The 23,965-nt window shown below is 35.6% G+C and overlaps 1 protein-coding gene and 1 long non-coding RNA gene across 5 annotated transcripts; one reads left to right on the forward strand and one right to left on the reverse strand.

Annotated features, from left to right (window-relative positions):
• Positions 1–2,182: 2,182 nt before the first annotated feature.
• LOC121264862 (probable pre-mRNA-splicing factor ATP-dependent RNA helicase DEAH9) lies at positions 2,183–23,791 on the forward strand. Of its 4 annotated transcripts, XM_041168182.1 has the most exons (23): positions 2,186–2,484; positions 2,555–2,699; positions 3,479–3,553; positions 11,236–11,325; positions 11,545–11,624; positions 12,036–12,105; positions 12,219–12,304; positions 12,903–12,972; positions 13,146–13,241; positions 14,471–14,576; positions 15,075–15,121; positions 15,230–15,313; positions 15,412–15,465; positions 16,628–16,728; positions 17,866–17,956; positions 18,569–18,733; positions 19,590–19,679; positions 20,143–20,214; positions 20,678–20,776; positions 21,321–21,407; positions 22,002–22,055; positions 22,223–22,302; positions 23,190–23,791. In XM_041168182.1, exons 1-23 carry the CDS (start codon positions 2,378–2,380, stop codon positions 23,335–23,337), a joined length of 2,097 nt encoding a protein of 698 aa, XP_041024116.1. In that variant the 5' UTR covers positions 2,186–2,377; the 3' UTR covers positions 23,338–23,791. The 4 variants fall into 4 exon arrangements, with proteins under 4 accessions (XP_041024118.1, XP_041024116.1, XP_041024120.1 ...); XM_041168186.1 differs by lacking the exon at positions 2,186–2,484 and having other exon boundaries at positions 2,636–2,699; positions 11,240–11,325; XM_041168183.1 differs by lacking the exons at positions 2,186–2,484; positions 2,555–2,699; positions 3,479–3,553 and adding an exon at positions 8,826–9,897 and having other exon boundaries at positions 11,240–11,325.
• LOC121264863 lies at positions 8,776–14,464 on the reverse strand. Its single transcript, XR_005940567.1, has 2 exons — positions 14,167–14,464; positions 8,776–8,820 (listed from the first exon to the last, which is right to left on the reverse strand). It is a non-coding gene; the product is annotated as an uncharacterized LOC121264863 (long non-coding RNA).
• Positions 23,792–23,965: the final 174 nt, after the last annotated feature.

Consider the following 23,965-nt stretch of genomic DNA (forward strand, 5'->3'; position numbering starts at 1 on the left):
TATTTATATATATATAAGTTTTATATATAATATATAATTATATATTAAATTTTTATATATCATATATAGTTATATATCATATATGAAATAATTTCATATTATAGTTTATAAATTATAACATAAAATGTTAATATTAAATATGAACATTTGTAATTTGTTTGATCATATGTTATTAATATAATTATATATGAGATCATGTTATTATAATTTATAAAATAAAAGTTTAATCTTAAAGATAAAAAATTAATTGATCATATGTTTTAAACATAATATATATATTAAATTATTAATAATATTTTATCATAAGAAATAACATTTTATTATATATTTTTTACATTTTAAAAAAATCGGAAAACTGGACCGGAAACTAGTAAAACCGGATGTACCGGTTTAGGAGGGTAACCGGGACGTAATTGGTTTTGAAAAATAAAATATCGGTACATATCGGTTCGGTCCTAGATTTTGTCTAAAACTAGACCGGACCGGACCGGTTATATCCCTAATCAAGATGGACAATTCCCAGATGAAAGGCTCCGTAAACATCAACTCTGGCCCTGCAGGTTTTGCTGGAACTATAGTCACCAAACTCAATTCCCAGGTTTTGCTGCATCCGGTCGGATAATATGGTCAAGTAAGCCAACGACAGCATCGTAGTATTCCATCCACATGACAACAATAGAATCATAATAAAAAATAAATAATTGTACCCATGTAAAAGAGAAAAGGAAAGGTTTAATATTAGCTTGTCAGATTAGTTTTAAGTCATTGATTTGTTGCTCTTCTAAGGGACCTCTGTCTCTCTGGAAGTACTGTGGATGGTGGTGAAGTGAATGAATGGGGTTCATTAAACTAGTACTTGGGAAAAATGGCACAGAAAAGTTGTTACCTCATTATAGACAAGCGAAACCAGCTGATCGTACGTGCCATTATGTGCCTCAAATTTGTAAGGCAGATGATAGTCTAAAAGACCTCGGACCTTATTGAAAACTCGATTGCGAAAGCCGTCGCATTTGTTAGAGTAGGCATTTCCCAACCTCTTGGATTCCGTTTTGAGTTTCCAGGCCAAATTATTGGACCGGACAGACCTTTATCTATGGAATTGCTAGCCGAGAAGCCAAACTCTGGCGTCCACAAGTCTATTTCTTTGCATCTCTTTCCGACCACGTCCACATTACTCAATATAGGAGTATCTGAGAGCTGGCCTTCTTCAAAATGTATTTTGCCACTGAAACCTGAGAAGTAGTCATTCTCTCTAATATTGCTTGTGTAACAATTCTAATTATATTCCAGGGTCGGAGTTATCTTCTTCTGGGTATTCAGGCTGAATATTTTCCGGAACTGTGCATAGAAATCTAGATATTCAGAACTGCCAATCTCGGAATAGGGCAATCAGCTCTTGTTGGACAAGACTGTTGGGATCAGACACAGAAGATAAAGGTGGAAGAACCAAACGGTATTCAATCTCCGAACCAACATTTTGGGGAGCGTCGGATAAAAGTGCTAACATGCTGGAATCACTTTCATATGACTTTGATATCATTTTTGGAAAAGTCTATAACAATTCGTGCATCAAACCGAGTATCAATATTGACATGTAAGGTATTCATTTAATGAAACGGTATGAATTAAATACGAAAATGATTTTCGTGAGACGGGATCTTCTTATTCTCTCAAAATTTTTCTTCTCATATTTTTCTTTCAATAAAAAAATCATTTCAATTTAATATACGGTTTTGGTACACCATACCACTTATACCTAACAAAATGACAGTAGAGGGAGGTTGATGGCCGGTGCTGCAAATGAAATGACCAGCTTGCATTCCAAAACTATAAATTAATATAATTAACGTTATTTTTAAATAAATAAAAAATTTATAATATGATATAAAGTCAAATAAATAACTTGTAAAATTATTTTTTTTCTAAGCATCTCGAGAGATGCTATTATCATTTATGCACTATATATTAATATGTGATTTATTATTTTTATTATTTTATTTAAATATATTTATTTACATATTAATATGTGTGTTTAAATAAAAAATAAAAAAATAAATTATATGTTGTCAATATTGATGTGTAGTATAGGATTAAGAAGATGATAATCAGAATTTTTCTTCTTAAAAAAATAAATACAAAGGATGAGCTTGGGCCTGTTTCAGGCTTTGCAAACCGGGCTGGCGTTTGTCCTCACACCCACTCCAGTTGGGGACGGGTCATAGCTTCAGTTAATCAGAAAATCCTGCGTCTCCAGACTCTCGCAGTCTACCTCACCTACAGCACGAACTGGCTTAAAACTTGGAAGAGTGGCAGTAGCAGCAAACCGAACCAATAGGTCCAATACGACGGCGTGAGTGAAAGTTACGCGTAAGCAACAATGGCGCAGTTCTGGAAGCCTGGCACCGAAAAGCCTCGCCTGGTCGACGACGAAGAGGGTGGAGTCCTGTTCTTCTCGGCCTCTGCCTCTTCATCTTCCTCTTCTAGGTATTCTTCTTCTTCGTTATGATTTTATTTCGATTTTCGTTTTTCTTGTCGCTGATTTAGGCGTGTTTAGATTTGGGTATGCGAGTATAGAGAAGCAGAGGCAGAGGCTTCCAGTGTACAAGTACCGTACTGCGATTCTATATTTGGTTGAGAATCACGCAACTACCATCATTGTTGGCGAGACCGGTAGCGGCAAGACCACCCAGATTCCTCAGGCACACTTCCCTTACCTCTAAACTCAAGCGAACCTATTTATTTCTTCGGAAAAATGAGAGATAGCTATAGAAAATGTTATTTTTTTAAAACTATACCATGCTTCTATTGGTGCCGAGTGCCTGTAAACTTTATTCTTCGTTATTATTTTGTAAGTATTTTGGAGTTGGTCTTTGTATTATTTGCATCACTTGCTTATTTTTTGTTTGATTGCTGAGAAAGCGGAAAAAGGGAAAAGAAAAGAAAGTTAAAACTATATAATTTTCAGGGTTTTTTTTTTTTCCTTTTTTTAATAATTACTTCCAGCCTTTTACTTTATATCTCAATTCCCTTCTTAGCAGTTTGGCAACCAAACAAAGCGTTGGCGTGCCTTTGATGCGGTGGAATTTAGGTTGTTTGAATGTGTTTAACATATAGGCACCGAAAGTGAGGTCTTGATTTCTTTGAGTACAGCATGTCTAATTATCGTATCATGAAATGATATTTTTTGGATTTGATCTTTTCCAGTTCCAAGGAATACGAATAATAGGTGAGTTTATTTCTATTGAATGACCAAGAGATACCTACCCCATTGAATGATAATCGTTTTGGATGTGCTTTAATACTTTTCTTCTTGGGTTTGTAAGTATTTTCAGTTTTAGATCAATAAAATATCTTCTTACTCATAAAAAAAAAAGTGTTTTCAGTTTTAGATTTTGTTTGGGCAGCATTTTAAGATTTTTTTTAATGAGTTAGCATATCAATAAATCAAAATGTTGACCCTTATTTGCTGAAACTGCAGTACCTCAAAGAAGCAGGTTGGGCGGAGGGTGGGCGTGTAATTGCTTGCACTCAACCAAGAAGACTGGCTGTTCAGGTGAATTTCTAGTCTGTGCTACTGCTTTAGATTTTTTTTTGGGATAAGTAAAAAAGAGGGGTGCAACAGGAGGACTTGTTGCTTTAAATTTTACCTCATCATATTGACAGAGTAATTTATTTACTTGTGTCTTTTTATTGCATTCTATTTTAAGTTGCTTCTAGTGCTCTGAATATGAACTTGCTTGCTATAATAGCTTTTGTGATGTTTTCAAACACACTTTAATTAAAGAGTATTACAAAATTGCTAATTTAAGTTTTTATGTTTCGATAGTGACTTTTTAGTACAATTATTTATTGGAGACATCATGTTGAAAGGAATCTGGTAGAGCATTGTAGTTATGCTACTGCTAAGTGTAGAATAGGGAAATATCAAACTCCATTATCTGGGGCAATGCTGTCCTAAGCCTTCTCCATCCAAAATGATGTGATAGGAATCTTCGTAGTCTATATTTATTGAGTGAGTTTGGGTTTTCCAGTCATTTATGGAGGAACTTAGAAGTTTTTTCTCAATATGTTTTTTCTTTGGGCAATAGCTATAGATTTTAATGGGCTTAAGTTTCATGATTTCCTTGTATCCATTTATTCTTCCTAACCTTGTGTTTTCTCTTGTATATGTCTTGTATACTTGGGTTATGCTTATTCTTCTATCAGTATTAATAAGCTTTTTACTTGTAAAAGAAAAGTATGTTTGATTATTCAACTATCTGAAACATAAGACGGCTGTTTTGAGCATACTTCCTCTGTACATGGGCTTCGCCTATTTCATTCGATGAATAAAAATGTCTTTCTTATAAAAAAAAAAAGACGGCTGTTTTGATGTCTGAACCTTTTCTTCAGCATCAAATTAATTGAAGAGCAAAGGTTATGGTGTCAATCTATATTTATTGTCTCCTTTGAGGAATAGGTTATCAAACCAGCGCATGCTGACTTTCAGCATTCTGTTTGCACTTCTGGTTAGGGCTGCTAGTATGGTGTAGTCCTGACAGTGGCTGCTTATTCTATATCAGTAACAAGATAAGCAGGGGTGGGTAACAATTGGGATGGCTGTTGGGAACCTTCTATTAGATTCCTGAATATAACTTGGGTTGAGCTTATGGTTTTTTTTTTTTGTTGCCTGTGTCATTTTACTAATTAATAATCTGTATCCATGTGGTGATATGATCTACAATGGAATCAAGTAATTTTCAGTCCTGGTGATTGATTTGATTTCTAGCTGAAATTTGACTTGTTGAACCCATGGAGATTCAGTCACATATATACAACAAGATGACTCACAATTCATTTAAATGAGTATACAAAAGAAAGGACCATTGATAATATACAAGAGAATGTACCTAATTAGGAACTGGATAAAGATTTTATGTGGGTGGGTATAGGGAGCTTAATGGAGACATAGAGTGTGTAGTGCATTATAACATCCTGTCCTTTCTTTGGGCTAAGGAAGGAATGATTATCTTAATTTTTTTTTTTATAGGTAATCAAGAAATTTTATTCATAGAAATAGGCAAAACCAAGGTACACAAGTAGTATACATGAGTAGCACCTAGTTAGAGGTTACAATCGAAAATAGAAAGTCATGGATGCTTAGTCCGTTACAACTATGGCCCCCACCCATAAGAACAATGACCTAAAAAAGAAAACTTTTAGCTCATCCATTGTTCTCTCTTGATCTTCGAAACTTCTAGTATTTCTCTCTCTCCAAATACACGAGCACATACATATAGGAACCATTCGCCAGATGGCCGCCACTTGTGAGGTACCATGAAGGCCTCTCTAGCTTGTGAGAAAATCCACCAATATAAGAGGCATGACCCATGACAATCCTATTCTCGTGAAAAAGTCATTCCACATGGTCCTGGCCACCTCACAGTGTAAAAGCAAATGATCTACTGATTTTCCATGCTTCTTACACATACAACACCAATCCAGCACTATTATTAGATGTTTCTTTAAGTTATCTGTGGTAAGGATCTTGTCCAATGATACTATCCAAACGAAAAAAGCCGTTTTTGAAGGAGCTTTTGTCTGTCATATACTCTTCCACGGGAACATGTTCATTCCAGGACCTGGTAGAACTTGGTAAAATGATCTAACAGTGAACTTACATTTCTTGGAATGTCTCCAACGCATCTTATCGCCGGTGAGCCCTGTCATACTTACTGAATACCATGCTGCAAAGAACTCTATAATAGTCTCCAACTCCCAAACTTGGGCTGCCTTAATAAATCAATATTCCATTGAGGGGAGCCATTGGAAAAGACCAAAAGATCAGCAATTGCCGCATCCTTTTCTCGTGTGAGCTCAAAAATGGCAAGGAAGGTGTCTTATGGTTACCACACCATTTGTCATACCAAAATCTGACACAAGAGAGGGAGCTTTGTGGGGAGCGGGAACAAGGACAAAAAGTAGGTGGGTAAGTTTGAAAGAGTACTTTTAATCAAAGTCAACCTATCACTTTTCGACAAATATAACCTATTCCAAGAAGCCAATCTTCGCTCCACCTTTTCAACCATGCCATTCCAAATCCTTTCAAATTTAAAGGAAACACCCAATGGTAAGCCAAGATACTTCAGATGCAAAGATGATACCTTGCAACCCAAGAGTGAAGCTAAATTCTCCGCTTCATGGACAGCCTCCACTGGCACTAATTCAGACTTTGAAAGATTAATTCTCAAGCCCGATGTAGCTTCAAAACAAAGGAGTAGAGCCCTCAAGGATTGAATGTGCCTGAGATGTGCACTACAGAAGATGAGAGTATCATCAACAAAAAGCAGGTGAGAAATATTAAGATCACCATTCCCCACCTAAAAACCATAGAGTAGCCCACCGTCCACTAGGTCCTCAATCATCTTACTGAGAGCTTCCATGACAAATAAAAAAAGTAGAGAGAGCGGGTCCCCCCTATCTTAAACCATGAGAGGAATTGAAGAAACCCACTGGTGAACCATTCACTAAGATAGAGAATAAAACTGTAGAGATGCAAAATTCTACCAATTTCTGCCATTTCCCCCCAAAGCCACATCTTGCAAGTATATAAAGTAAGAACTGCCAGTTGACGTGGTCATATGCTTTCTCCATGTCTAATTTGCAAAGCAACCCGGGTTCTCTAGATTTAAGCCGTACGTCCAAAACTTCATTTGCACTAAGGACTGGATCGAGGATTTGTCTACCTTTGACAAATGCATTTTGCAACTTCAAAATTAACTTTTCCACTACCGAGCTCAATCTATTCGCTAGCACTTTGGAAATAATCTTATACACCCCATTGACAAGGCTAATGGGACAATAGTCTCTAACATCTGCAGACCCCATCTTTTTGGGAATGAGTGCTAAGAAGGTAGCATTAAGACTTTTTTCAAATTTTGCATTAGTATGAAAATCTTGAAAGACCTGCATAAGATCTTCCTTTATCACTTCCCAACAAAGCTTGGAAGAACCCCATAGTAAACCCGTCCGAACTGGGAGCCTTGTCACTAGCCATGCCTCTAATTACTTTGCACACTTCCACTTCTGCAAACGGCCTCTCTAGCCACCATGCACTCTACTAATCTATTGCTGAAAATGTTAAACCATTTACTTTCGGTCGCCAGTTGGGCTCTTCAGATAAGAGTTGTTGATAATACTGCTTGATATGGTTCTTGATGACCATCTGATTTGAAGGAACTGCCCCATCTACCATTAGCATATCAATAGCATTGTTCCTCCTGTGAGAATTAGCCACCCTATGGAAGAATTTCGTACACTTATCTCCCTCCTTGAGATAGAGCGCCCTTGATTTTTGTTTCCATGAAATCTCCTCCATCAATGTTATTCTTTCAAGTTCAGCGACTACCTAACTCTTGAGAATTTTCTCAGATTCAGCGTGTTCTTGCCTCCTTCTCGCCCTCCAAACCTTGTAGCTCCTCCGAGAGAGAGCGCCTCTGCTGAAGCACATTGCCAAAAACTTGTTCATTCCATTGCTTCAGATCTTGTTTCAACGCTTTCAACTTTCTTGCCATTATGAAAATTGGAGAGCCTTGGAAATTGTAAAAAGTCCACCATTGTTTGACCAGTGGTTCCCTATCCTCAGAGATTGTCCTCCTTTAGCTCATATTTACCCCACTAGTAATAGCCCTCAGTGGCTGTGCTGTCATCGAAATGCGATTAGTCCGAGTGTTGCATTGCTATGCGCTCTCGGCACATAGTCTGAACAAATTGCTTGCATTCTGGAGTGAGACCAGTGTAAAAATCGTTTACCAAACTCCAAGATTCGAAACCGTGATGCGGACAGATGTTTACCAAATCCTTAAACTTTTCCCAACTAGCCTGGAAAGTCTCGTCAGGTCTCAGATTGAATTGACTGATTTGCTCTTGTAAAAATTGAGTCCTCTGAAAAGGAAAAAAATTCTGTAAGAACTCATGCTGCATATCAGACCAACTAGAGATGAAATTAGGTTTCAAAGAATTAAACCAAATTTTCGATTTATCCTTTAAAGAGAAAGGAAATAAACGAAGTCTAATAAATTCATTAGTAATGGTTCTATTGATAAAAGTAGTGTAGGCCAACTCAAAGTTCGTCAGGTGCTTGTAAGACTCTCAAAATCGATCCTGTGGAACTGAGGTAATACTGACATCATGCCATGCTTAATAAAAAAATTCGGTGCCTTATCGAGTAAAACAATGCGTGAAGGTGTAGTGGTGCGAGTGGGCTGCAAATAATCTTTAAGAGTGCGTGCAGGTGCAGCCATGGATTGTTCAGTTTCAGTGTTCTCGCTTGTAGAAGATACAAAAGAGCTATCTATGTCTGAGCTATGTATACTATTCTCAGTGCTCGATGTAACTCTGAGCAACCTATTTGAACTTTCTCTCACACAAGACATGAAACATCAGTCTAAATAGTAGAAGTAAGGTTCAAGCGACTGAGAAGTAGGTGACAAGTGAAATGTGCAATTAGAGATAAAGATAGCGAGAAACAATTGAGAAAAAAAAAGATAAAAATAAAAATAATGAAAAGAAAAAAAAGAGTTTAAATTTAAGTCAAGCAACATTCCCTGGAAAAGACACCAAAAACTTGACTCACTAAAAAATGAGCAGCACAAAGGCTGTCCCAAGTGCAGGAGGGTGTCGTGTAATAATTAGGAATCAAAATTCCTAGATCGTTTCCTCGGGGAAAGTTGCTTAAAATCAAACTCGTGTAAAATGGTGAAAATAACCCCAAGGGGTTGGCCTAAATGGTGAAGACCTTGGTCTTGGGTATTACTCCCTTCAAGGTCCAAGGTTCAACACCTGTGAAAAGCCAACGATTTAACCAGTTCCGTGTAAGGAAACTTTCAAGGTTGCTGTGCACGGTACTGGGGTTTATTTTGCAAGGGTGGGTCCGAAGGGCCCTGCCTTGGAGAGTTCCCCGACATTAAAAAAATAAATGGTGAAAATATTCACAAAGAGAAATAAAAGTGGTGATATGTGTAATGAATGAAAGAATGCAACGGGAATGAAAAGGGCACTGGTCGTGGACCAGGTTCATATTTTTGGATTTTTGAGTATTGCAAGGAAAAGTAAAAGACTAAGATGCAAAAGAGTAAACTAATAACTAAACTAAACTCGCTGAAATTAATTAACCAAGAAGCAACTTACTAAACTAATTTAATTAATAGCACATTAAACAGTAAATCTGAAACTAATTAAACACCAAATTATAAAGCAAGCTAACTAATCTAACATTAACCAGCTAACGAGGCAAAACAGAAAATTAAATCTAAATTACCCACCTACTAACCAACAAAAATTGCCAAACTAATTGCAAGACTCAAAATTAACAACTAGATCTAACAAATTGAAATTAAACAATCAAGAAACCAACTAAGCCAAACAATCTTAATTAACAAAACCAAAATTAATGAAGCCCTAGTTAACCCTTACTCAATCTAATGTCTAATGGAACTAAGAGATTAACAAAACTAAGCTAAGAACTAAGCTAGATTAGAAAATAATTGATAAAAGAGCTGGAAATTGAAAAGCCCTAAAATCAAGATTCTAGGATTCATCCTTGTATTCAAATCATAAAATTCTCAAAATCAATTCATAACAATTGTAATACCTGTTAATCGGAAGCTTAAAGGAGCAAGGAAAACAACTAACATCAAAGTTAAATAAGTAGGAAATAGAATACCCAAAACCGAATGGTTCTAAGCCAAAAATCTAAAAAAGACACCATAAAATTCAAACCAAAACTAAAACGAATGGAGACGGCAGGCAGCGAAGGAAGGCTGGACAGCGGCGGTTTGGACCCCTCGAGGAGCTCTTCAAAGCTGGTGGCGCTGCTTGTGTTTTTCCCCCCTGCGTGCTTCTGTTTTTCTCCCCAACGTGCATGTGTTTTCTTTTTTCTTCTTAATGTCTTATGCTGTGCGTTTTAGAGAGGATAGGTGCTGAGCCTTTTTTTTTTTTTTTTGTCTTTTTTTTTTTTTTTTTGTCTTTAAGCATCAGTGCATGTCTTGGCCTATATAAAAAAGTAGAAACCAGAAAAAAATTAAAAGGAAGAATAAAATATCAAAGATGTGTTGTGCATGTGAAGAAATATTGACCAATTAAATCACAAGTTAAAAAATTAAGCATAAACTAACCCCAAGGGTTGGCCCAAGTGGTGAAGGCTTTGGTCTTGGGGTATCACTTCCTTTAAGGCCTAAGATTCAACACCTCATGAGTACAAACAATCATTTGAGGCCACATCCCTTGATGAAAAGTCAGCGATTTAACTAGTTTCATATAGGAGAACTTCCAAAGGTGCGGTGCACGGGACCGGAGTTTACTTTGCAGGGGTGAGTCTGAAGGGCCTTGCCTTGGAGAGGTTCCTCGACATTAAAAAAAAAAAAAAAAAAAAAAAAAAATAAACCATGCTATGAACCAATTTAAATCACAACTTGGATTTATGCCTCTTAACCAATTTTTCATCTAAAACCAATAATAATGTCATGAAATAATTGAAATATATTAGTTCTAGATGTATAAAATATGCAATAATTCAGCTCAATCAACTTCCTATCGTAGATGTGTACGGAGAGAAAACTAACAAAAGTAATAATTTCTTCACTTAAAGAGGAGAGTAAACTATTAATCTTATTATGCTATTGCAGCTGTTGATCTTTGTGCTTCAGTTATATATATATATATATATAAAAAAAAAAAACTATGTGCTTCAGCTGGTGGGAGGTAACAAAGTAGCTTCAATGGGCAGAGTAGGCTAAAATAAGTTTTGCATCCATTTTAACGGAAGGCTTTCAAGGACAATAGTGTATCATTGTTTATTATTCCAAATTGTTCTTCTTACCAAAAGAGAAAAAAATAAATAAATTGGAACTTGTAAGCCCAAATACATAACATTAAGAGTAATTCTTTCACTTTCTATTTTGTGCACTTGCATCATGTCCACGTTATGGTAAAAAAAAATTGGATTTATCAGTTTTACCTTTTGGAAGGGATTTGTAACATTTCCAAGTAATCATCTGGGACACAGATATGGGGTTATGAATTTCCTATGGTGATTCTAAATATCAGTTGTATTCCTTTTTCGTTGTTTTTTTTTTTTTTTTTGATGAGAAATACTGAGCCTCCAATGGTGCTGTTGATTCTGTCTCAAATACCTATGCTCAATTTTCTTATTAGTGTATTATTTTTCTAAGAAATAATAGCTGTATTACTGCATAGGCAGTTGCTGCAAGAGTAGCTGAAGAGATGGGGGTCACGCTTGGAGAGGAAGTTGGCTACACGATTCGATTTGAAGATCTTACGAATTCGGTGAGATTTTTATTTTCTTTTCAATCTATCAATCGTTCATTCATTTATAGGATATCTTCTCTTGTCGTCAGGGCTTATTCTACGTCAGAATACTTGTGAGCATTGACATATCATATGTCTATGGAGTTCTTGTCATAGGCCAGTATTTGTGTGACATCATCTATTGTTTTTAAGTTCCTTATCATGAATACGGGGAATTTTCCCGTTTTGGCAGCACAGGGTACCACTATGATAAAGTTTCTAACAGACGGAGTGTTACTTAGGGAAATGATGGATGATCCTCTTTTGACCAAGTACAGGTATTGATTGCTTTCATTCCTTTGTTCTTTCTTTATTGCTGCTGTTGGAAACTTAAGAATTTAAAAACCAACTAGATTTTTCAGTTTTAGCTGGTCTGCAGAAGCACATGCATGCAAATTGGTCATTCATTAAAAGAAGCAATGTAGTCTGAATTTAAGTTTTTAGACCAAAAAGTAAGTTCACTTATTTTTGTTTTTTTTTTTTTCATAGAGTTAGGTTATTGATTCTGCGAAACTATAATTGTTTTTCTGTCATCGTCATTGTTATTAATACTATTACTAGTAATACTAATGTTACTACCACTACTAGTAGTTTTGTCAATTTTTTTGTAAGTGTAGTTTTGTCATTATTATGATTTCTATTACTTTGCAACTATAACATATTCTCCTTAAATTTGACTACTGTTTTAGTGTCGTAATGGTTGATGAGGCTCATGAGAGGTCTATTTCAACTGACATATTACTTGGCCTACTAAAAAAGGTACCCCAGGATGTATTATAGATGGTTTGGGAAACAAAAGAAATGTATTTTTTCACCTTTCTCAAATTTTTAATTCCGACCTTCTTGTATATATTCTTATCACTTATTTCTAGATTCAACGACGTCGGCCTGACTTGCGTCTGATTATATCCTCTGCTACAATTGAAGCGAAATCAATGTCTGCTTTCTTCCAAACCAGGTTCTCTTCCAAGCCTCTTAGGGAAGTTGGATTGTGTACTTTCTTTGTTTTTTTTATCCTTTTGGCATGTTTCTGGTCTTGGCAGACCCTGTGGAAGTTCTTTTTGAGGCACAAAAAATTTGATGTTGAACTTATATTTAATAATCAAATTTTTTTCTTAAAATAATTTTGTTTCGAGTTATTTTTTAAAATGGGAAATTTTGCTCTTTGCACTGTTCCTCCTGGATGTTATGATTCTCATGTATAAAAAGGCACAAAATAATAATTATTTCGAAAATTGAAAGGATGTTTGGTGTAAAAAAATTTTAATTGTATTTTAGTTTGCTTTTACAAAAAGTTATATAATCATGCAAATTGTCACTATCTTAAAGCATGGCTCCCTTATTGTCATTATTTATTCAATTTAATTGATTTCACTTTATGACCTTTTAATTATTGCATAGCTTTGTTTTTTTTTTTTTTTTTTTTCCATTTACGAATCCAGTAAAAGTTATCTTGATTTTCCTTTGGCTGTTACCTTGAGTTTGCCTACAGCCTAATGCCATTTATCAGTAGAAAATGTCAAATATTAGTGTAATTTCCTTTTTATTGTAAATAGCAAAAGGCGTCGAGCACTGGAAGGTGAGGAGCTTGGACCAAGGATGGACCCCGCGATCCTATCAGTTGAGGTAGGTTTTCTGCCAATTCTCTCTCTCTCCCTCTCTGCTCCCTCCATTAGGGGTAATTCAAAATTTATGAGGTGGTCTCATTATTTTTGTGATAGAAGTTTATTTATGTAACATTACGATGTAACATGGATATTACAAATCTGGGGAATCATTGTAATCTGCCTAACTTTCAGGGTAGAGGCTTCCATGTACAGATTCATTTTGTCGAGGAGCCTGTCCAGGACTATGTCCAGGCTGCTGTTTCAACAGTATTGTTAATTCATGATCAGGTACTTATAACTTTTAAGGGGATCTCTTTTCCACCTGTGTGTTCTAGAGCGTCTCTTTCTAGTAAGGAAGTTTTTCTTAGTTACCAAAAAAAAAAAAACGAACATTTCCAATTTAGATGTTGGACCATCTTTCTTTTTTCTTTAGATTTCCTTGATTCTTTGCATTTTTTATCTTTGGATTTTCCCTTCCGATGCCTTTTACGCATCTTCCTTGTTTGCTTCTACCTTCATGCATTCATTGGTGGTGACCCCCTTGGCATATTTTTCTTTTAATAAATGTCTTAACTTATCAAAATATATATGGTGTAACCCTTGCTTCTTCAGACATTAGCTTTATCTCGCATTCATCATGGCATCTCATATGAAGTTGGATCTACGTGGCACCTATGCTAGTGACATGCTTAGGGCGATGGTCCTATGGTAAGAACTACATGAGTAAGTTCATAACTAAATGTATAGGGGAGGAACCAAGTTTTTTTTTTCCAGGAAAAGCATCGAGTCTTTAATTCTTAAAATAAACTGTGCCTATGGTGTTATTTTTCATGACCAAGGATACATTGATTGACTTCTTTACCAAGTGGTCATAATTCCTCTGAGCTTTTCATTTTTGCCGCTGTGGTATGGTTGCACGAGATGTACATTGAGGTGTTATGTCGTCTTTCTTGAAAGTTTACCTTCATCTTTTTTTGCTTTTTTTTTTGGTGTCAGTGTGTTTCCTTACTACCCGTTTTTCATGGCAATTAACGAAGTGGATAATGCTATGTGATTTGACAATTTTTTCCCTCGGATCTTGTAGACAAATAGACAATGTTTTGATTTTTTAGCAAACTTTCATGTAAGACTACCCTTTTTATTTACAAAATTCGAAGACTACATGGTCTTGGGGTGTCACTCCCTTCAAAGTTCAAGGTTCAAGGTTTAACACCTCATGGGTGCAAACAATCCTTTGGGGCCACGCCCCCTAGTGAAAAGCCAACGATTTAACTAATTTCGTGTAGGGAAACTTTTGAAAGCGCGGTGCACGAGACCGGAGTTTACTCTGCAGAGGTGGGTCCGAAGGGCCCTGCCTTGGAGAGGTTCCCCGACATAAAAAAAAAAAAATAATAATAAAAAATAAATAAAAAAAATTCAAAGACTATCTTTGGGCGGTTTTTCTTTCATTGCTTAAATATGAAACAAGTTTTATGGTTTCATGAACATGTATCATATGTTATATGTACGGCCTATAGGAACCCATGGGCGATATTCTGGTGTTTCTTACCGGTCAAGACGATATTGATGCTGCTATTCACTTGCTAAATGAAGAAGCTCAAACCAATAGAAAGCACTCTTCAGGTTTGACTGACAAAGCAATTATATCTGGACTTGTACTTTTCTACATTCATGCATCCAAAAGGAGTTGCAATTTGCTATAGTGAGTAACATGTATATGTTGATGGCTATATGCGTTCATATAGCTATGCACGTGTTTGTGCATGTTGTGATGTATTAGGTCCCAGTCTGTGGTTGGTTTTGTATTTGAACGTTCTGTGGGATAACTTCACAACTGATCCACTTCATTTAGATCCTATGTCAGCATGTCCCCTTTTTTCCTGCCCTTTTCTTAGTTTCTGGGCATTCGTATGATGATATTACCATATACAATGTAATGTCTCATGGCCCACCTTAATTTATTTGTATTAGCAAAGACCTGAGATCCTATATTTCTCGTTTCAGTGTTAAATTGTTGAAATTGTTTGTCTTGCAATGCAGTGTTCAACATATTTTATTTGGTGTATTCTTACCTGTTAGGAAAAGTATTGACACGATCTTGAGAATAACTTCACTTTTCAGGATTGATTCTTTTGCCTCTGTACTCGGGACTTCCACGTGCGGAACAGGTTAATGATATATTAATATCATATCTAGGTGCATTAAACTGATCTTTTTGCAGAGTTTTATTTCATCAAATTTGTAATTTACTGACCACCTGCTTGCTTTCCTCTTAGGAGCTGGTTTTTTCTCCAACTCCTAGAGGGAAGAGGAAAGTAGTGATATCAACAAATATAGCGGAGACATCTTTGACTTTGGAGGTAACATCTCTGCATTCGAGCAATTTTTGTTGGGTGTGAGTGGTTAAAAGGAACCAGTCAGTGCATTGCATCCAATCCTCCTTCTCTGATACTTGCAGGGAATTGTCTATCTTGTTGATAGTGGCTTCTCAAAACAGAAATTCTACAATCCGGTAATGTCTTTGTCGTCTGATGCTTAAAAATATATATAGTAGTATGATTGTATACCATATTCAAATGTTGTATTAAATGTTTTTGCCATCCAAAATTGTTTCTTGAAAATATACTGATCTTGTGTAATGTTATCATTGACGTCAAAATACTTCCTTAGATTTATGGTATACTTCTTGGTTACAGAGTTGATCTCCTAACAATTTCACGCAATACAAGTTACTATGTATTATTTGCTCCCTTGATTTTGTTTTTATTCTTGAGAAGTGTTGAGTTTACTAAGAGAATTACAAAATATTAATTTATGAACTATGTGGGTTGATGTATTACGTCAGATTGTAAAGTAAATTTGACATAACACATCAAGCTACATCAGCTTGTGTAACGCCCCAATGGAAGGCCCAGACCACATGGCTTATACTCCAAAAGAACTAGTCAATAATACAATTGGAGCCTCATTAGAATATTATAAAGAGCAGGAACTTCTCCTTCCCAAGTAATTTGAAATCCCATACACCACCTACCCTTATCACTTGTCGGAATGGGGTATCACAATCTCCCCCCCCCCCCCAAAAAAAAAAAAAAAAAAAAATTCCCGGTGTCCTCGTCGGGCCCGTTTGTCGTAAGTGGCATGGCTTAAGTCTCACATTTATGGTTTAGATAGGCTCTGATACCATTAGTAACTCCCCAATGGAAGGACCAAGTCACATGGTCTATATTCCAAAAGTACTATTCAATGATATAATTGGAGTCCCATGGGAACATTATAAAAAGAAAGAACTCCTCCTTCCCAAGCAATGTGGGATCCCATACACCATCTACCCTTATCACTTATCGGAATGGGGTATCACAGCTTGTAAAATGATTTTTTTGTAATTTTTTTTGTGGACCAAGCATTATTCTTTATTTTTAGTGTGTTTTTTAAAGTGGATTGGTCCTTAAAATGGATTAGATCTTCTCTATAATTTGAATTGTTCTTAAACGTGCCAGTTGCCATTACAATATCATATTTTTTTAATTTCTTTTACCCTGTATAATGGGTTGCGTATAAAATTTTGAGTCCATAATTATTGATTCAGTTCACATCTAATTCATTTTTTCTATCTATTTTTTTTTAATTACCAAATGTTTTGCCTTTTTAATCATTTCTTCACCTCACTGCAGATTTCAGACATTGAGAATCTGGTAGTGGCACCTATATCGAAGGCATCTGCTAGACAAAGGGCAGGTAGGGCTGGAAGAGTTCGACCTGGGAAGTGTTACAGGTACAGTCCAACATGCAATATTTAAGATTAAGGGCTACTACTTTTTTTAAGGGAAAACACAAAAATCTCAGTCAAATTATCACTTAATTTTACAATCACTCTAAACTATCATTTTGACAATCACCCTCTGAAACTACCAAAAATTGTGATTTATCCCCTTTATAAAAACAATGATCTCCTTTCCGTTGAAGAAATGCCAAAAACTCATAAATATTATGCATAAGGTGCAGTTATGTTTTTGTGAATGTAGTATTGAAAATGTGTCTCAGTTGTAGTTTTCACTTGTAGAAACTACTGTATGTGTGAATTGTGCTTATCTCAGCAAAATTTCTTTTTTGTTATCTCTGACCAGCTAGATCTGTTGATTTTGTTGCCTTTTAAATGTTTTTTTTTTTTTCCAAATACTATGTGGTATGTACCTTATTTTTTGTCCTTCTCTTTGTATACTTCCTTCGTACTCAAGCTTCGCCTATTTACATTATTCAATAAAATGTTATTTTACCAATCAAACAATGTTGTCCTTTGCTAAGTGCAAGCAGTAGTGTAATTGGTGCTGACCTCTCATATTGGCAAAGTTTTGGTCCAGTGATCCATATCTGATTTCCAGCTCTAGTGTGGCATTACGGAACTTTAAAATAAAAGTTTGAGCATATTGTAATGATATGGGTGTATTCTGATTTGTAGGTGCACATTTTGAACTGCACACAACCACATTTTGTATCAGTTTGTTGATTCATGAGCCACCGATCAAAAACAAAGTTTGTTGGTTCATGAATCTCTGAATCTTTGAGAATTTAACCATATCATCAATTTACTGTTAGCAATTCATTTTACTACAATTTGTAAACTGCTGCATAACATCACATGCCTTTTACCATGTAATCTTTAAATTTCCCACTGTTTGTTTCCTTTTTTATCTTTAATAACCATCTTATTGTGCATTTTTCCCAAGATGCAATAGTTTGTTTACAATGGTGTATGACTTGTAACATCTATTTTGCTGCGATTCATTGTTTCCTTGAAATTAATCATTTTGGGAACTTTTATGCACGCATCCTATTTTTTTTTTTTTAAACTTATCAGAAAATACCTATGACAGAGTTGCATTGTGACATTGTCTTCTATGGCTGCAACCAGGCTATATACTGAAGAGTATTTCTCCAAAGAAATGTCTGCTGAGGGTATTCCGGAGATGCAAAGATCAAATCTTGTTTCCTGTGTGATTCAGGTATGCAGTTTTGTTGAAACAATTTTCATAAGGTGTATGCAATTTGTTTCCTCTCCTGACCTTTTTCCTCCTTCCATTGTATGGTGCCAAAACAAATGAGGTGATGGACTTTTGTATCTGCAACAGTCGCTTTTTTCTTTCTTTTTTTAAAGCATTCATTTTTTACATTTCTTAAAATGATATTCATCTGATTTATGGTAGAGGTCACAAATTGCAGCATGAAAAATGGTGGAAGGAAGAGGCAAATCTTACAGGGCTGGCATCTGTTCACACCTTTCATTTTCCTAATGGATTGTTTCATTAAGAATTGTGAAATATGCTGCGTTAGAAACTTGTATAGAGATTTTATTCAAAAAAAAAAAAAAATGTTTGTAATTGGCTGAAATGAAAGGTGTTATGATGGCTGTAAGCATGTAAATAGTTTTAGTAGGTTATATTTTGGTGTGAGCTGTCTTTATGCCTCTCTGCAAGCAAGAACTTAATAGGGTAATCGTTAATCATGAACTCTTTGTTTGAGGTCAGGGTATTTAATTTGGTGTGGATGAAAATTGAAAGATAGCTTGTGTTTTTTAACTAAAGTTAAGTCGCTAATTATTTTGTCTGATATGTCAGCTAAAAGCCTTGGGTATAGATAATATCCTGGGCTTTGATTGGCCAGCATCTCCATCTCCTGAAGCAATGATTCGAGCTCTTGAAATACTTTATTCACTTGGAATCTTGGATGATGATGCCAAGCTTACTTCACCAGCTGGGTTTCAAGTAGCAGAGATTCCATTAGTATGTTTCCAATACATTAATTTTTTGTAGCGGAGGCATATAAATGTTCATGCATTTATTCTTCTACATCGTTTAAGCATTTTCTGAGTGCTGGACTTGGGAATGGATGTGATAGTGTCTCTAAAATCCGCCCGGCCCCCCCTCCCCCCCAAAAGAAAACAAAAACAAAAACAAAAAGAAGAAGAAAGTAATACCTTTCCCATAAGCACTCCATGTAATCCTTAGATCTCTGGTACTTTACAGCCTTCCTTTCTTCCTTCTTTTCTTTTTTCTTTTTTTTTTTAATTAAAAAAATTGTCAAAAAAACTTGATTATAACTCCTTTCATGATTTTATTTGGTCAAATGATCTTGTGCTCGTTATGTTTTGGTTATTTTGTTCTTTTTTATCCTCAAGATTAAGAAAGCCTATTCATTTGTTTAATGTCAAATATTTTATTGCTGTTATCCTTTCTTGATTCTTGTTATTCGAATCATGTATTTATTGATCAATTTGGAAATAACACGATGAAGCCAAATGCCTTGGAAATATATTGTTCGTATCTGTCCAACATATTTATTCTCTTACAATATCATTTTTTAACCTGTGTTTCTTGAATTATATGTCCAAGGTTTTGTTGATTTTACTTTAGAGAGGTGCTAGATCCATAAAGAGATCTCACAAAATTAAAAGACCAAACTGACATTGTTTGATGTGGTACATTGATTGTAAAGTACCTTCTACTGTAAAGTAGATATGACGTATCACATCAAGCCACGTCAGTTTCTGAATTTACTTTTGTGAAATCTCTTTATGAATCTAGCATTTATTATGGTTCACATTGTATATAAAAAATGTCGAAATTTTGTACTTTGTAGGAACCAATGATCTCGAAAATGATCCTTTCTTCAAATGAACTTGGGTGCTCAGAGGAGATTCTTACTATTGCTGCTGTTCTCTCTGTCCAAGTAAGTCATTTTATCGCTAATAAGTGAGTTGATAGTTTTATCACTTTCTCAGGCTCTATGATGATTAATGGTGGGCTTTGGATTTTGAATTAGAAACATGGGCAAAAATGTTCTAATTGAGGAAGCCATAATAGCTATCATTTATTCTTTTCCTTCCTCTGATCACGTGGCAAAAGAATGAGGGGAAAAAAAAAAAACCATGCTCGGTAGCATGTCCATATTGCTAAGGAAGAAATTGGATAATGGTTTTATTAAGTACCTAAGCTATCATAGAGTTAAGAGTACTCTTTTGGAGTGAGCTTGGGGCTTATGCTTAATGACCCCTTCTACTCCTTTCCCACCTCCAAGTACTCGGCCAGAGGGAGGCATCTTGTAAATAGAGGAGTAGATGTCCCTACAGCTAATACAGGGAAAAAAAGGTAAGATGCAATTTTTATTTCACACCTAACATTTATTTTTACAGTCCATTTGGGTGTACGGGAGGGGAGTACATAGGGAACTGGATGAAGCCAAGTTGAGATTTGCTGCTGCTGAGGTATTTGGTTTTAATTTTCAATTCTCCAGGACAACTTTAAGTATTATTGCTGGATTAAGTTTACCTTGCTGGATTTTTAAATTTCTTATCCTGGATAAATATTATACTAAATCCACCTCTGTTTGATCTGTCATGTCCAACGAAGTCTGTCGAATCTTATCTTCCCCCCCCCCGCGGACGGAAAAAACAATCTGAAAATTTTTACACCCGAGTGTAATTGCATGTTCGCAAATGCTTTGGTTATATTACCCTCTAAAGTATAGCTGAAATGATGATCTCAAATATGAGTGCAGATTTGTTAAATCTGCTTATTTTATGGTGCTTTGGCATGTGTGTGATGGTACTACTGATCTCTACTCAATGCATCTAACATCTTCCATGAATGGATCAATAATTCCCCTTTTTGGGGAGGGTTGGATATGATATCTTTCTCTGCTCAGTAATCGTCAAGTAATAAATGCAGGGTGACCATGTGACATTCCTAAATGTTTACAAAGGGTTTCTTCAATCTGGAAAGTCTTCACAATGGTGTCATAAGAATCATGTGAATTACCATGCCATGGTGCGTATCTCTGTTTAGCTGCTTTAGAAAATTTAAGAGATGTCTTTTTATGGGTAATGTAGCTCATGCACCAATAAGCTCTTAACCTGTGACCTCACACTTTCCCAGGATTTAAGGGACAGGGAGATGTCATTTGGTTGACCGGGGGCCAATTTAGGAAAGAATAATGCTACTATGCTGCCCCATTTTGCACCCTCATTTTGACCGCTCATGCATTTAATTTTTTTTACATTTTTTCTTTTACTAACTGATTAAAGAAGTGACTATTAGTGTATTGATATTTTTTTTATATTTTTTTAAAATGTTTAAAAATACTAAAAAAATATGAATAAGAAAAATGAAAAAATAAAAAAGGGAAATTTTTCCTGGGGCACGCGCAGCGGTTACTGCTGGGAGGCACCCTAGCAGCACTCTTTAAGAAATGGTTTACTATTTGACACTCTAGGTTCAACGTACCAACTTAGTTGTACATGCTTTAAAATAGTATTGCCCTGTACACGACATGTGCATTGTTTTTGTTGATATTGGTGTTAATGTTGTGCAGAAAAAAGTAGTTGAAATTAGAGAACAACTAAGAAGAATAGCACAGAGATTAGGCATCGTGTTGAAATCTTGTGCAAGAGATATGCAGGTGAGTTCTAACTCTTCTGGATGTGTAATGATACTACCCTCTAAAAGATTTAGGCCTGGTTTGTTTTCACATCTCATTTCATCTCATCTCATCGAATCATTATAACTTTCCCAAACTCCCAAACAAAATACAAAAAACTATTCAACTTTTCCAAATCCCAAAACAAAAATATATTAAAAAATTATATCCTAACAATATTTTATTCAACTTTCATCTCATCTTATCTTATCTGTGTAACCAAATGAGGTCTTATGCTCAGTGTAAAATTGTCAGTAGAACCAAGAAATATTTCATTTTCAATCCATCCATGGCCTAAGCAAAATCTGCGTTTTTGTTCCTCAATCCCTATCCTGTTGGTATCCTTAACCGTGCATGATTAGAAGCTATAAAGAGATATATGCATCTCTGCATGTTTGTGCATGAGGATTGCTAATGTTGGTTGCCCCATTCTTCCGTGGCATTGCTTGTTTCATAACTTTTTTCCTTAGATCTTTGAAATGGTAGTTGATTTCGGATTAAAAAAAAAAAACTTGTTTTGCTATATCCTGAGCAGTTTGTGATGGTTAATTTTCATTTATTTTTCATCCCTTCCAGGTGGTAAGAAAGGCAGTTACTGCTGGTTTTTTTGCAAATGCGTGTCGATTAGAAGTGAGTATTTTCCGCATCACAATTTGACCCCTTGAATTTTATATTTTTGAAAAAAAAAAATGAATTTATCTTCATTCTTTTTGAAGAAGCTCACATTCATTCTCATGTTGCCTTTTAACAGTTTTCTGACTAATGCCCTGATATATTTTTTGGTTTGTCGTGTAAAGGCATTCAGTCACAGTGGAATGTACAAGACTGTTAGAGGCTCTCATGAAGTTTATATTCACCCATCATCTGTATTGTTCAGGTTGGTACAGAAACTGGATTGATATTTGATTAGATACTGTGAGCAAGAACCTTTTGTTTTTTTTTCCTTCCATTTTTTATATTAAAGTTTTTTTCTGTATTTTAAGCATTTATACATTGTTTTATATTTCATCTTCATAATTAATAGATTTATACGATATGGAATTTGATAGAAGTATATTTAAATGTCTGTGCTTCCTCTTCACCTGATAATTAATTACCTTTCAGGATGGAGACTTGTGTGATTAGTTGAAGAGGGAAGAGGGCTGATGGTCTTGGGAGATATGTTAGAGTTAATGCATATTTGTGAATTTGTATTCAACGCATTCCGTTTCTATAGAGTATGCCCTTACTCTAGTAGGGACCTTGAGTTTTTGCTGGTTGTTTGCCTTTCTCATTTGGTGGGTAGAAGTAGGTAGTATAACTTCGTTTAGGTTTATTGGTTGGTTGGAAACTCCCATCTTTTGTCATTGCATAATTCCTTCCATAATTAGTTAAGGTTTAATTCTGCAGTATCAGGAATAGGTATCCCTATTTGATTACCTGTCTCAGCAACCTACTGTGAAAAGTAATATAGGGCACTGAAACTAGTCTTCTTGATTCTCTCTTCTCAGACACTGCTACTGTTTCAAATATAGTAATTCCTCTGACATTTATTTGGGCTAAGGTGCCAAAATTACTGGGAGACCCCTTCACTCATGGTTTTTCTTTGGTTTCAACCGATGCCTTTTCTTTTTGGTCTAGATATATATTTCATCTGTGTTTGTTTTTTTATTCATGCTACAGCTCTATGGCTCTTACTATGTTTTATCATTTGATCGGTATTTAGTTGGTTGTGCACATATTATAGCTGTGACGTTTTATCTTGAAGCTTTTGTTTGTATGCAGAGTAAACCCGAAGTGGGTCGTATACCATTCTCTTGTCTCAACTGATCGGCAGTACATGCGGAATGTCATCTCCATTGATCCTTCTTGGTTAATAGAGGCTGCTCCACATTTTTACCAGCACCATGGGCAGAACTCTTTTGGTCAGTGATCTTGCTATTGGAGTCATTCAGGAATAGGATCTGAGGGGGAAGAATTTAGTATGGCCTGTATCAGCTAGCCTTGGGCCTTGAAGATTTCTCGTTAATGTAGAAGACCATTGATCCTTCTAGTGCTACGTTGATGAAGACAAGGTATCGTGATATGGGAATCGTAATCATAGATCTTGAGAAACTATGCAGTCACGAATGAGCTGCCAGCATGATTGATTTCTGTTTATAAAGTGCCTTAATTAACAGAAAACCTGCTCTTCTTGATGTTGGTTTTAGGATATGGACTCCGAGAAGTTTTAGGCTTATATATGCGTAGTTTTTATTTCTTTGTAACGGTGAGAACTGAGTAGGTGTTACATGAGGTTTGTACTATATCGCTCGAATGGTGACCATAGCTCTTAAAAGTTAAAAGTGTCCCCTTCTTTTTTGAGAGGGGAAGAAGGAATTGTTACTTCATACCGACGCGATTCATGTTTATATATGCTTTTAACTATAAAACGGGTGGCCCTAAGCCATGTGTAAAGAAGCATGTTTGGTCGGCTGAGTTGTGTTAATAAATTTTTAGACGCTTTTACAAGTCTGCACCAAACATCTGAAAGTCTGCCTTGAAGATGAATGCATGCTCAA

Source organism: Juglans microcarpa x Juglans regia, chromosome 5D (genome assembly GCF_004785595.1).
Source record: "Juglans microcarpa x Juglans regia isolate MS1-56 chromosome 5D, Jm3101_v1.0, whole genome shotgun sequence".
NCBI lineage: Eukaryota > Viridiplantae > Streptophyta > Magnoliopsida > Fagales > Juglandaceae > Juglans > Juglans microcarpa x Juglans regia.

Bases quoted from the DNA above. Each gene is read 5' to 3' on its own strand.
- LOC121264862 (XM_041168182.1), top strand. From the start codon at position 2,378: ATGGCGCAGTTCTGGAAGCCTGGCACCGAAAAGCCTCGCCTGGTCGAC. The intron at 13,242-14,470 runs GTACTTATAACT...TACGGCCTATAG, and splicing joins TATTGTTAATTCATGATCAG to GAACCCATGGGCGATATTCT. The intron at 21,408-22,001 runs GTGAGTTCTAAC...CATCCCTTCCAG, and splicing joins CTTGTGCAAGAGATATGCAG to GTGGTAAGAAAGGCAGTTAC.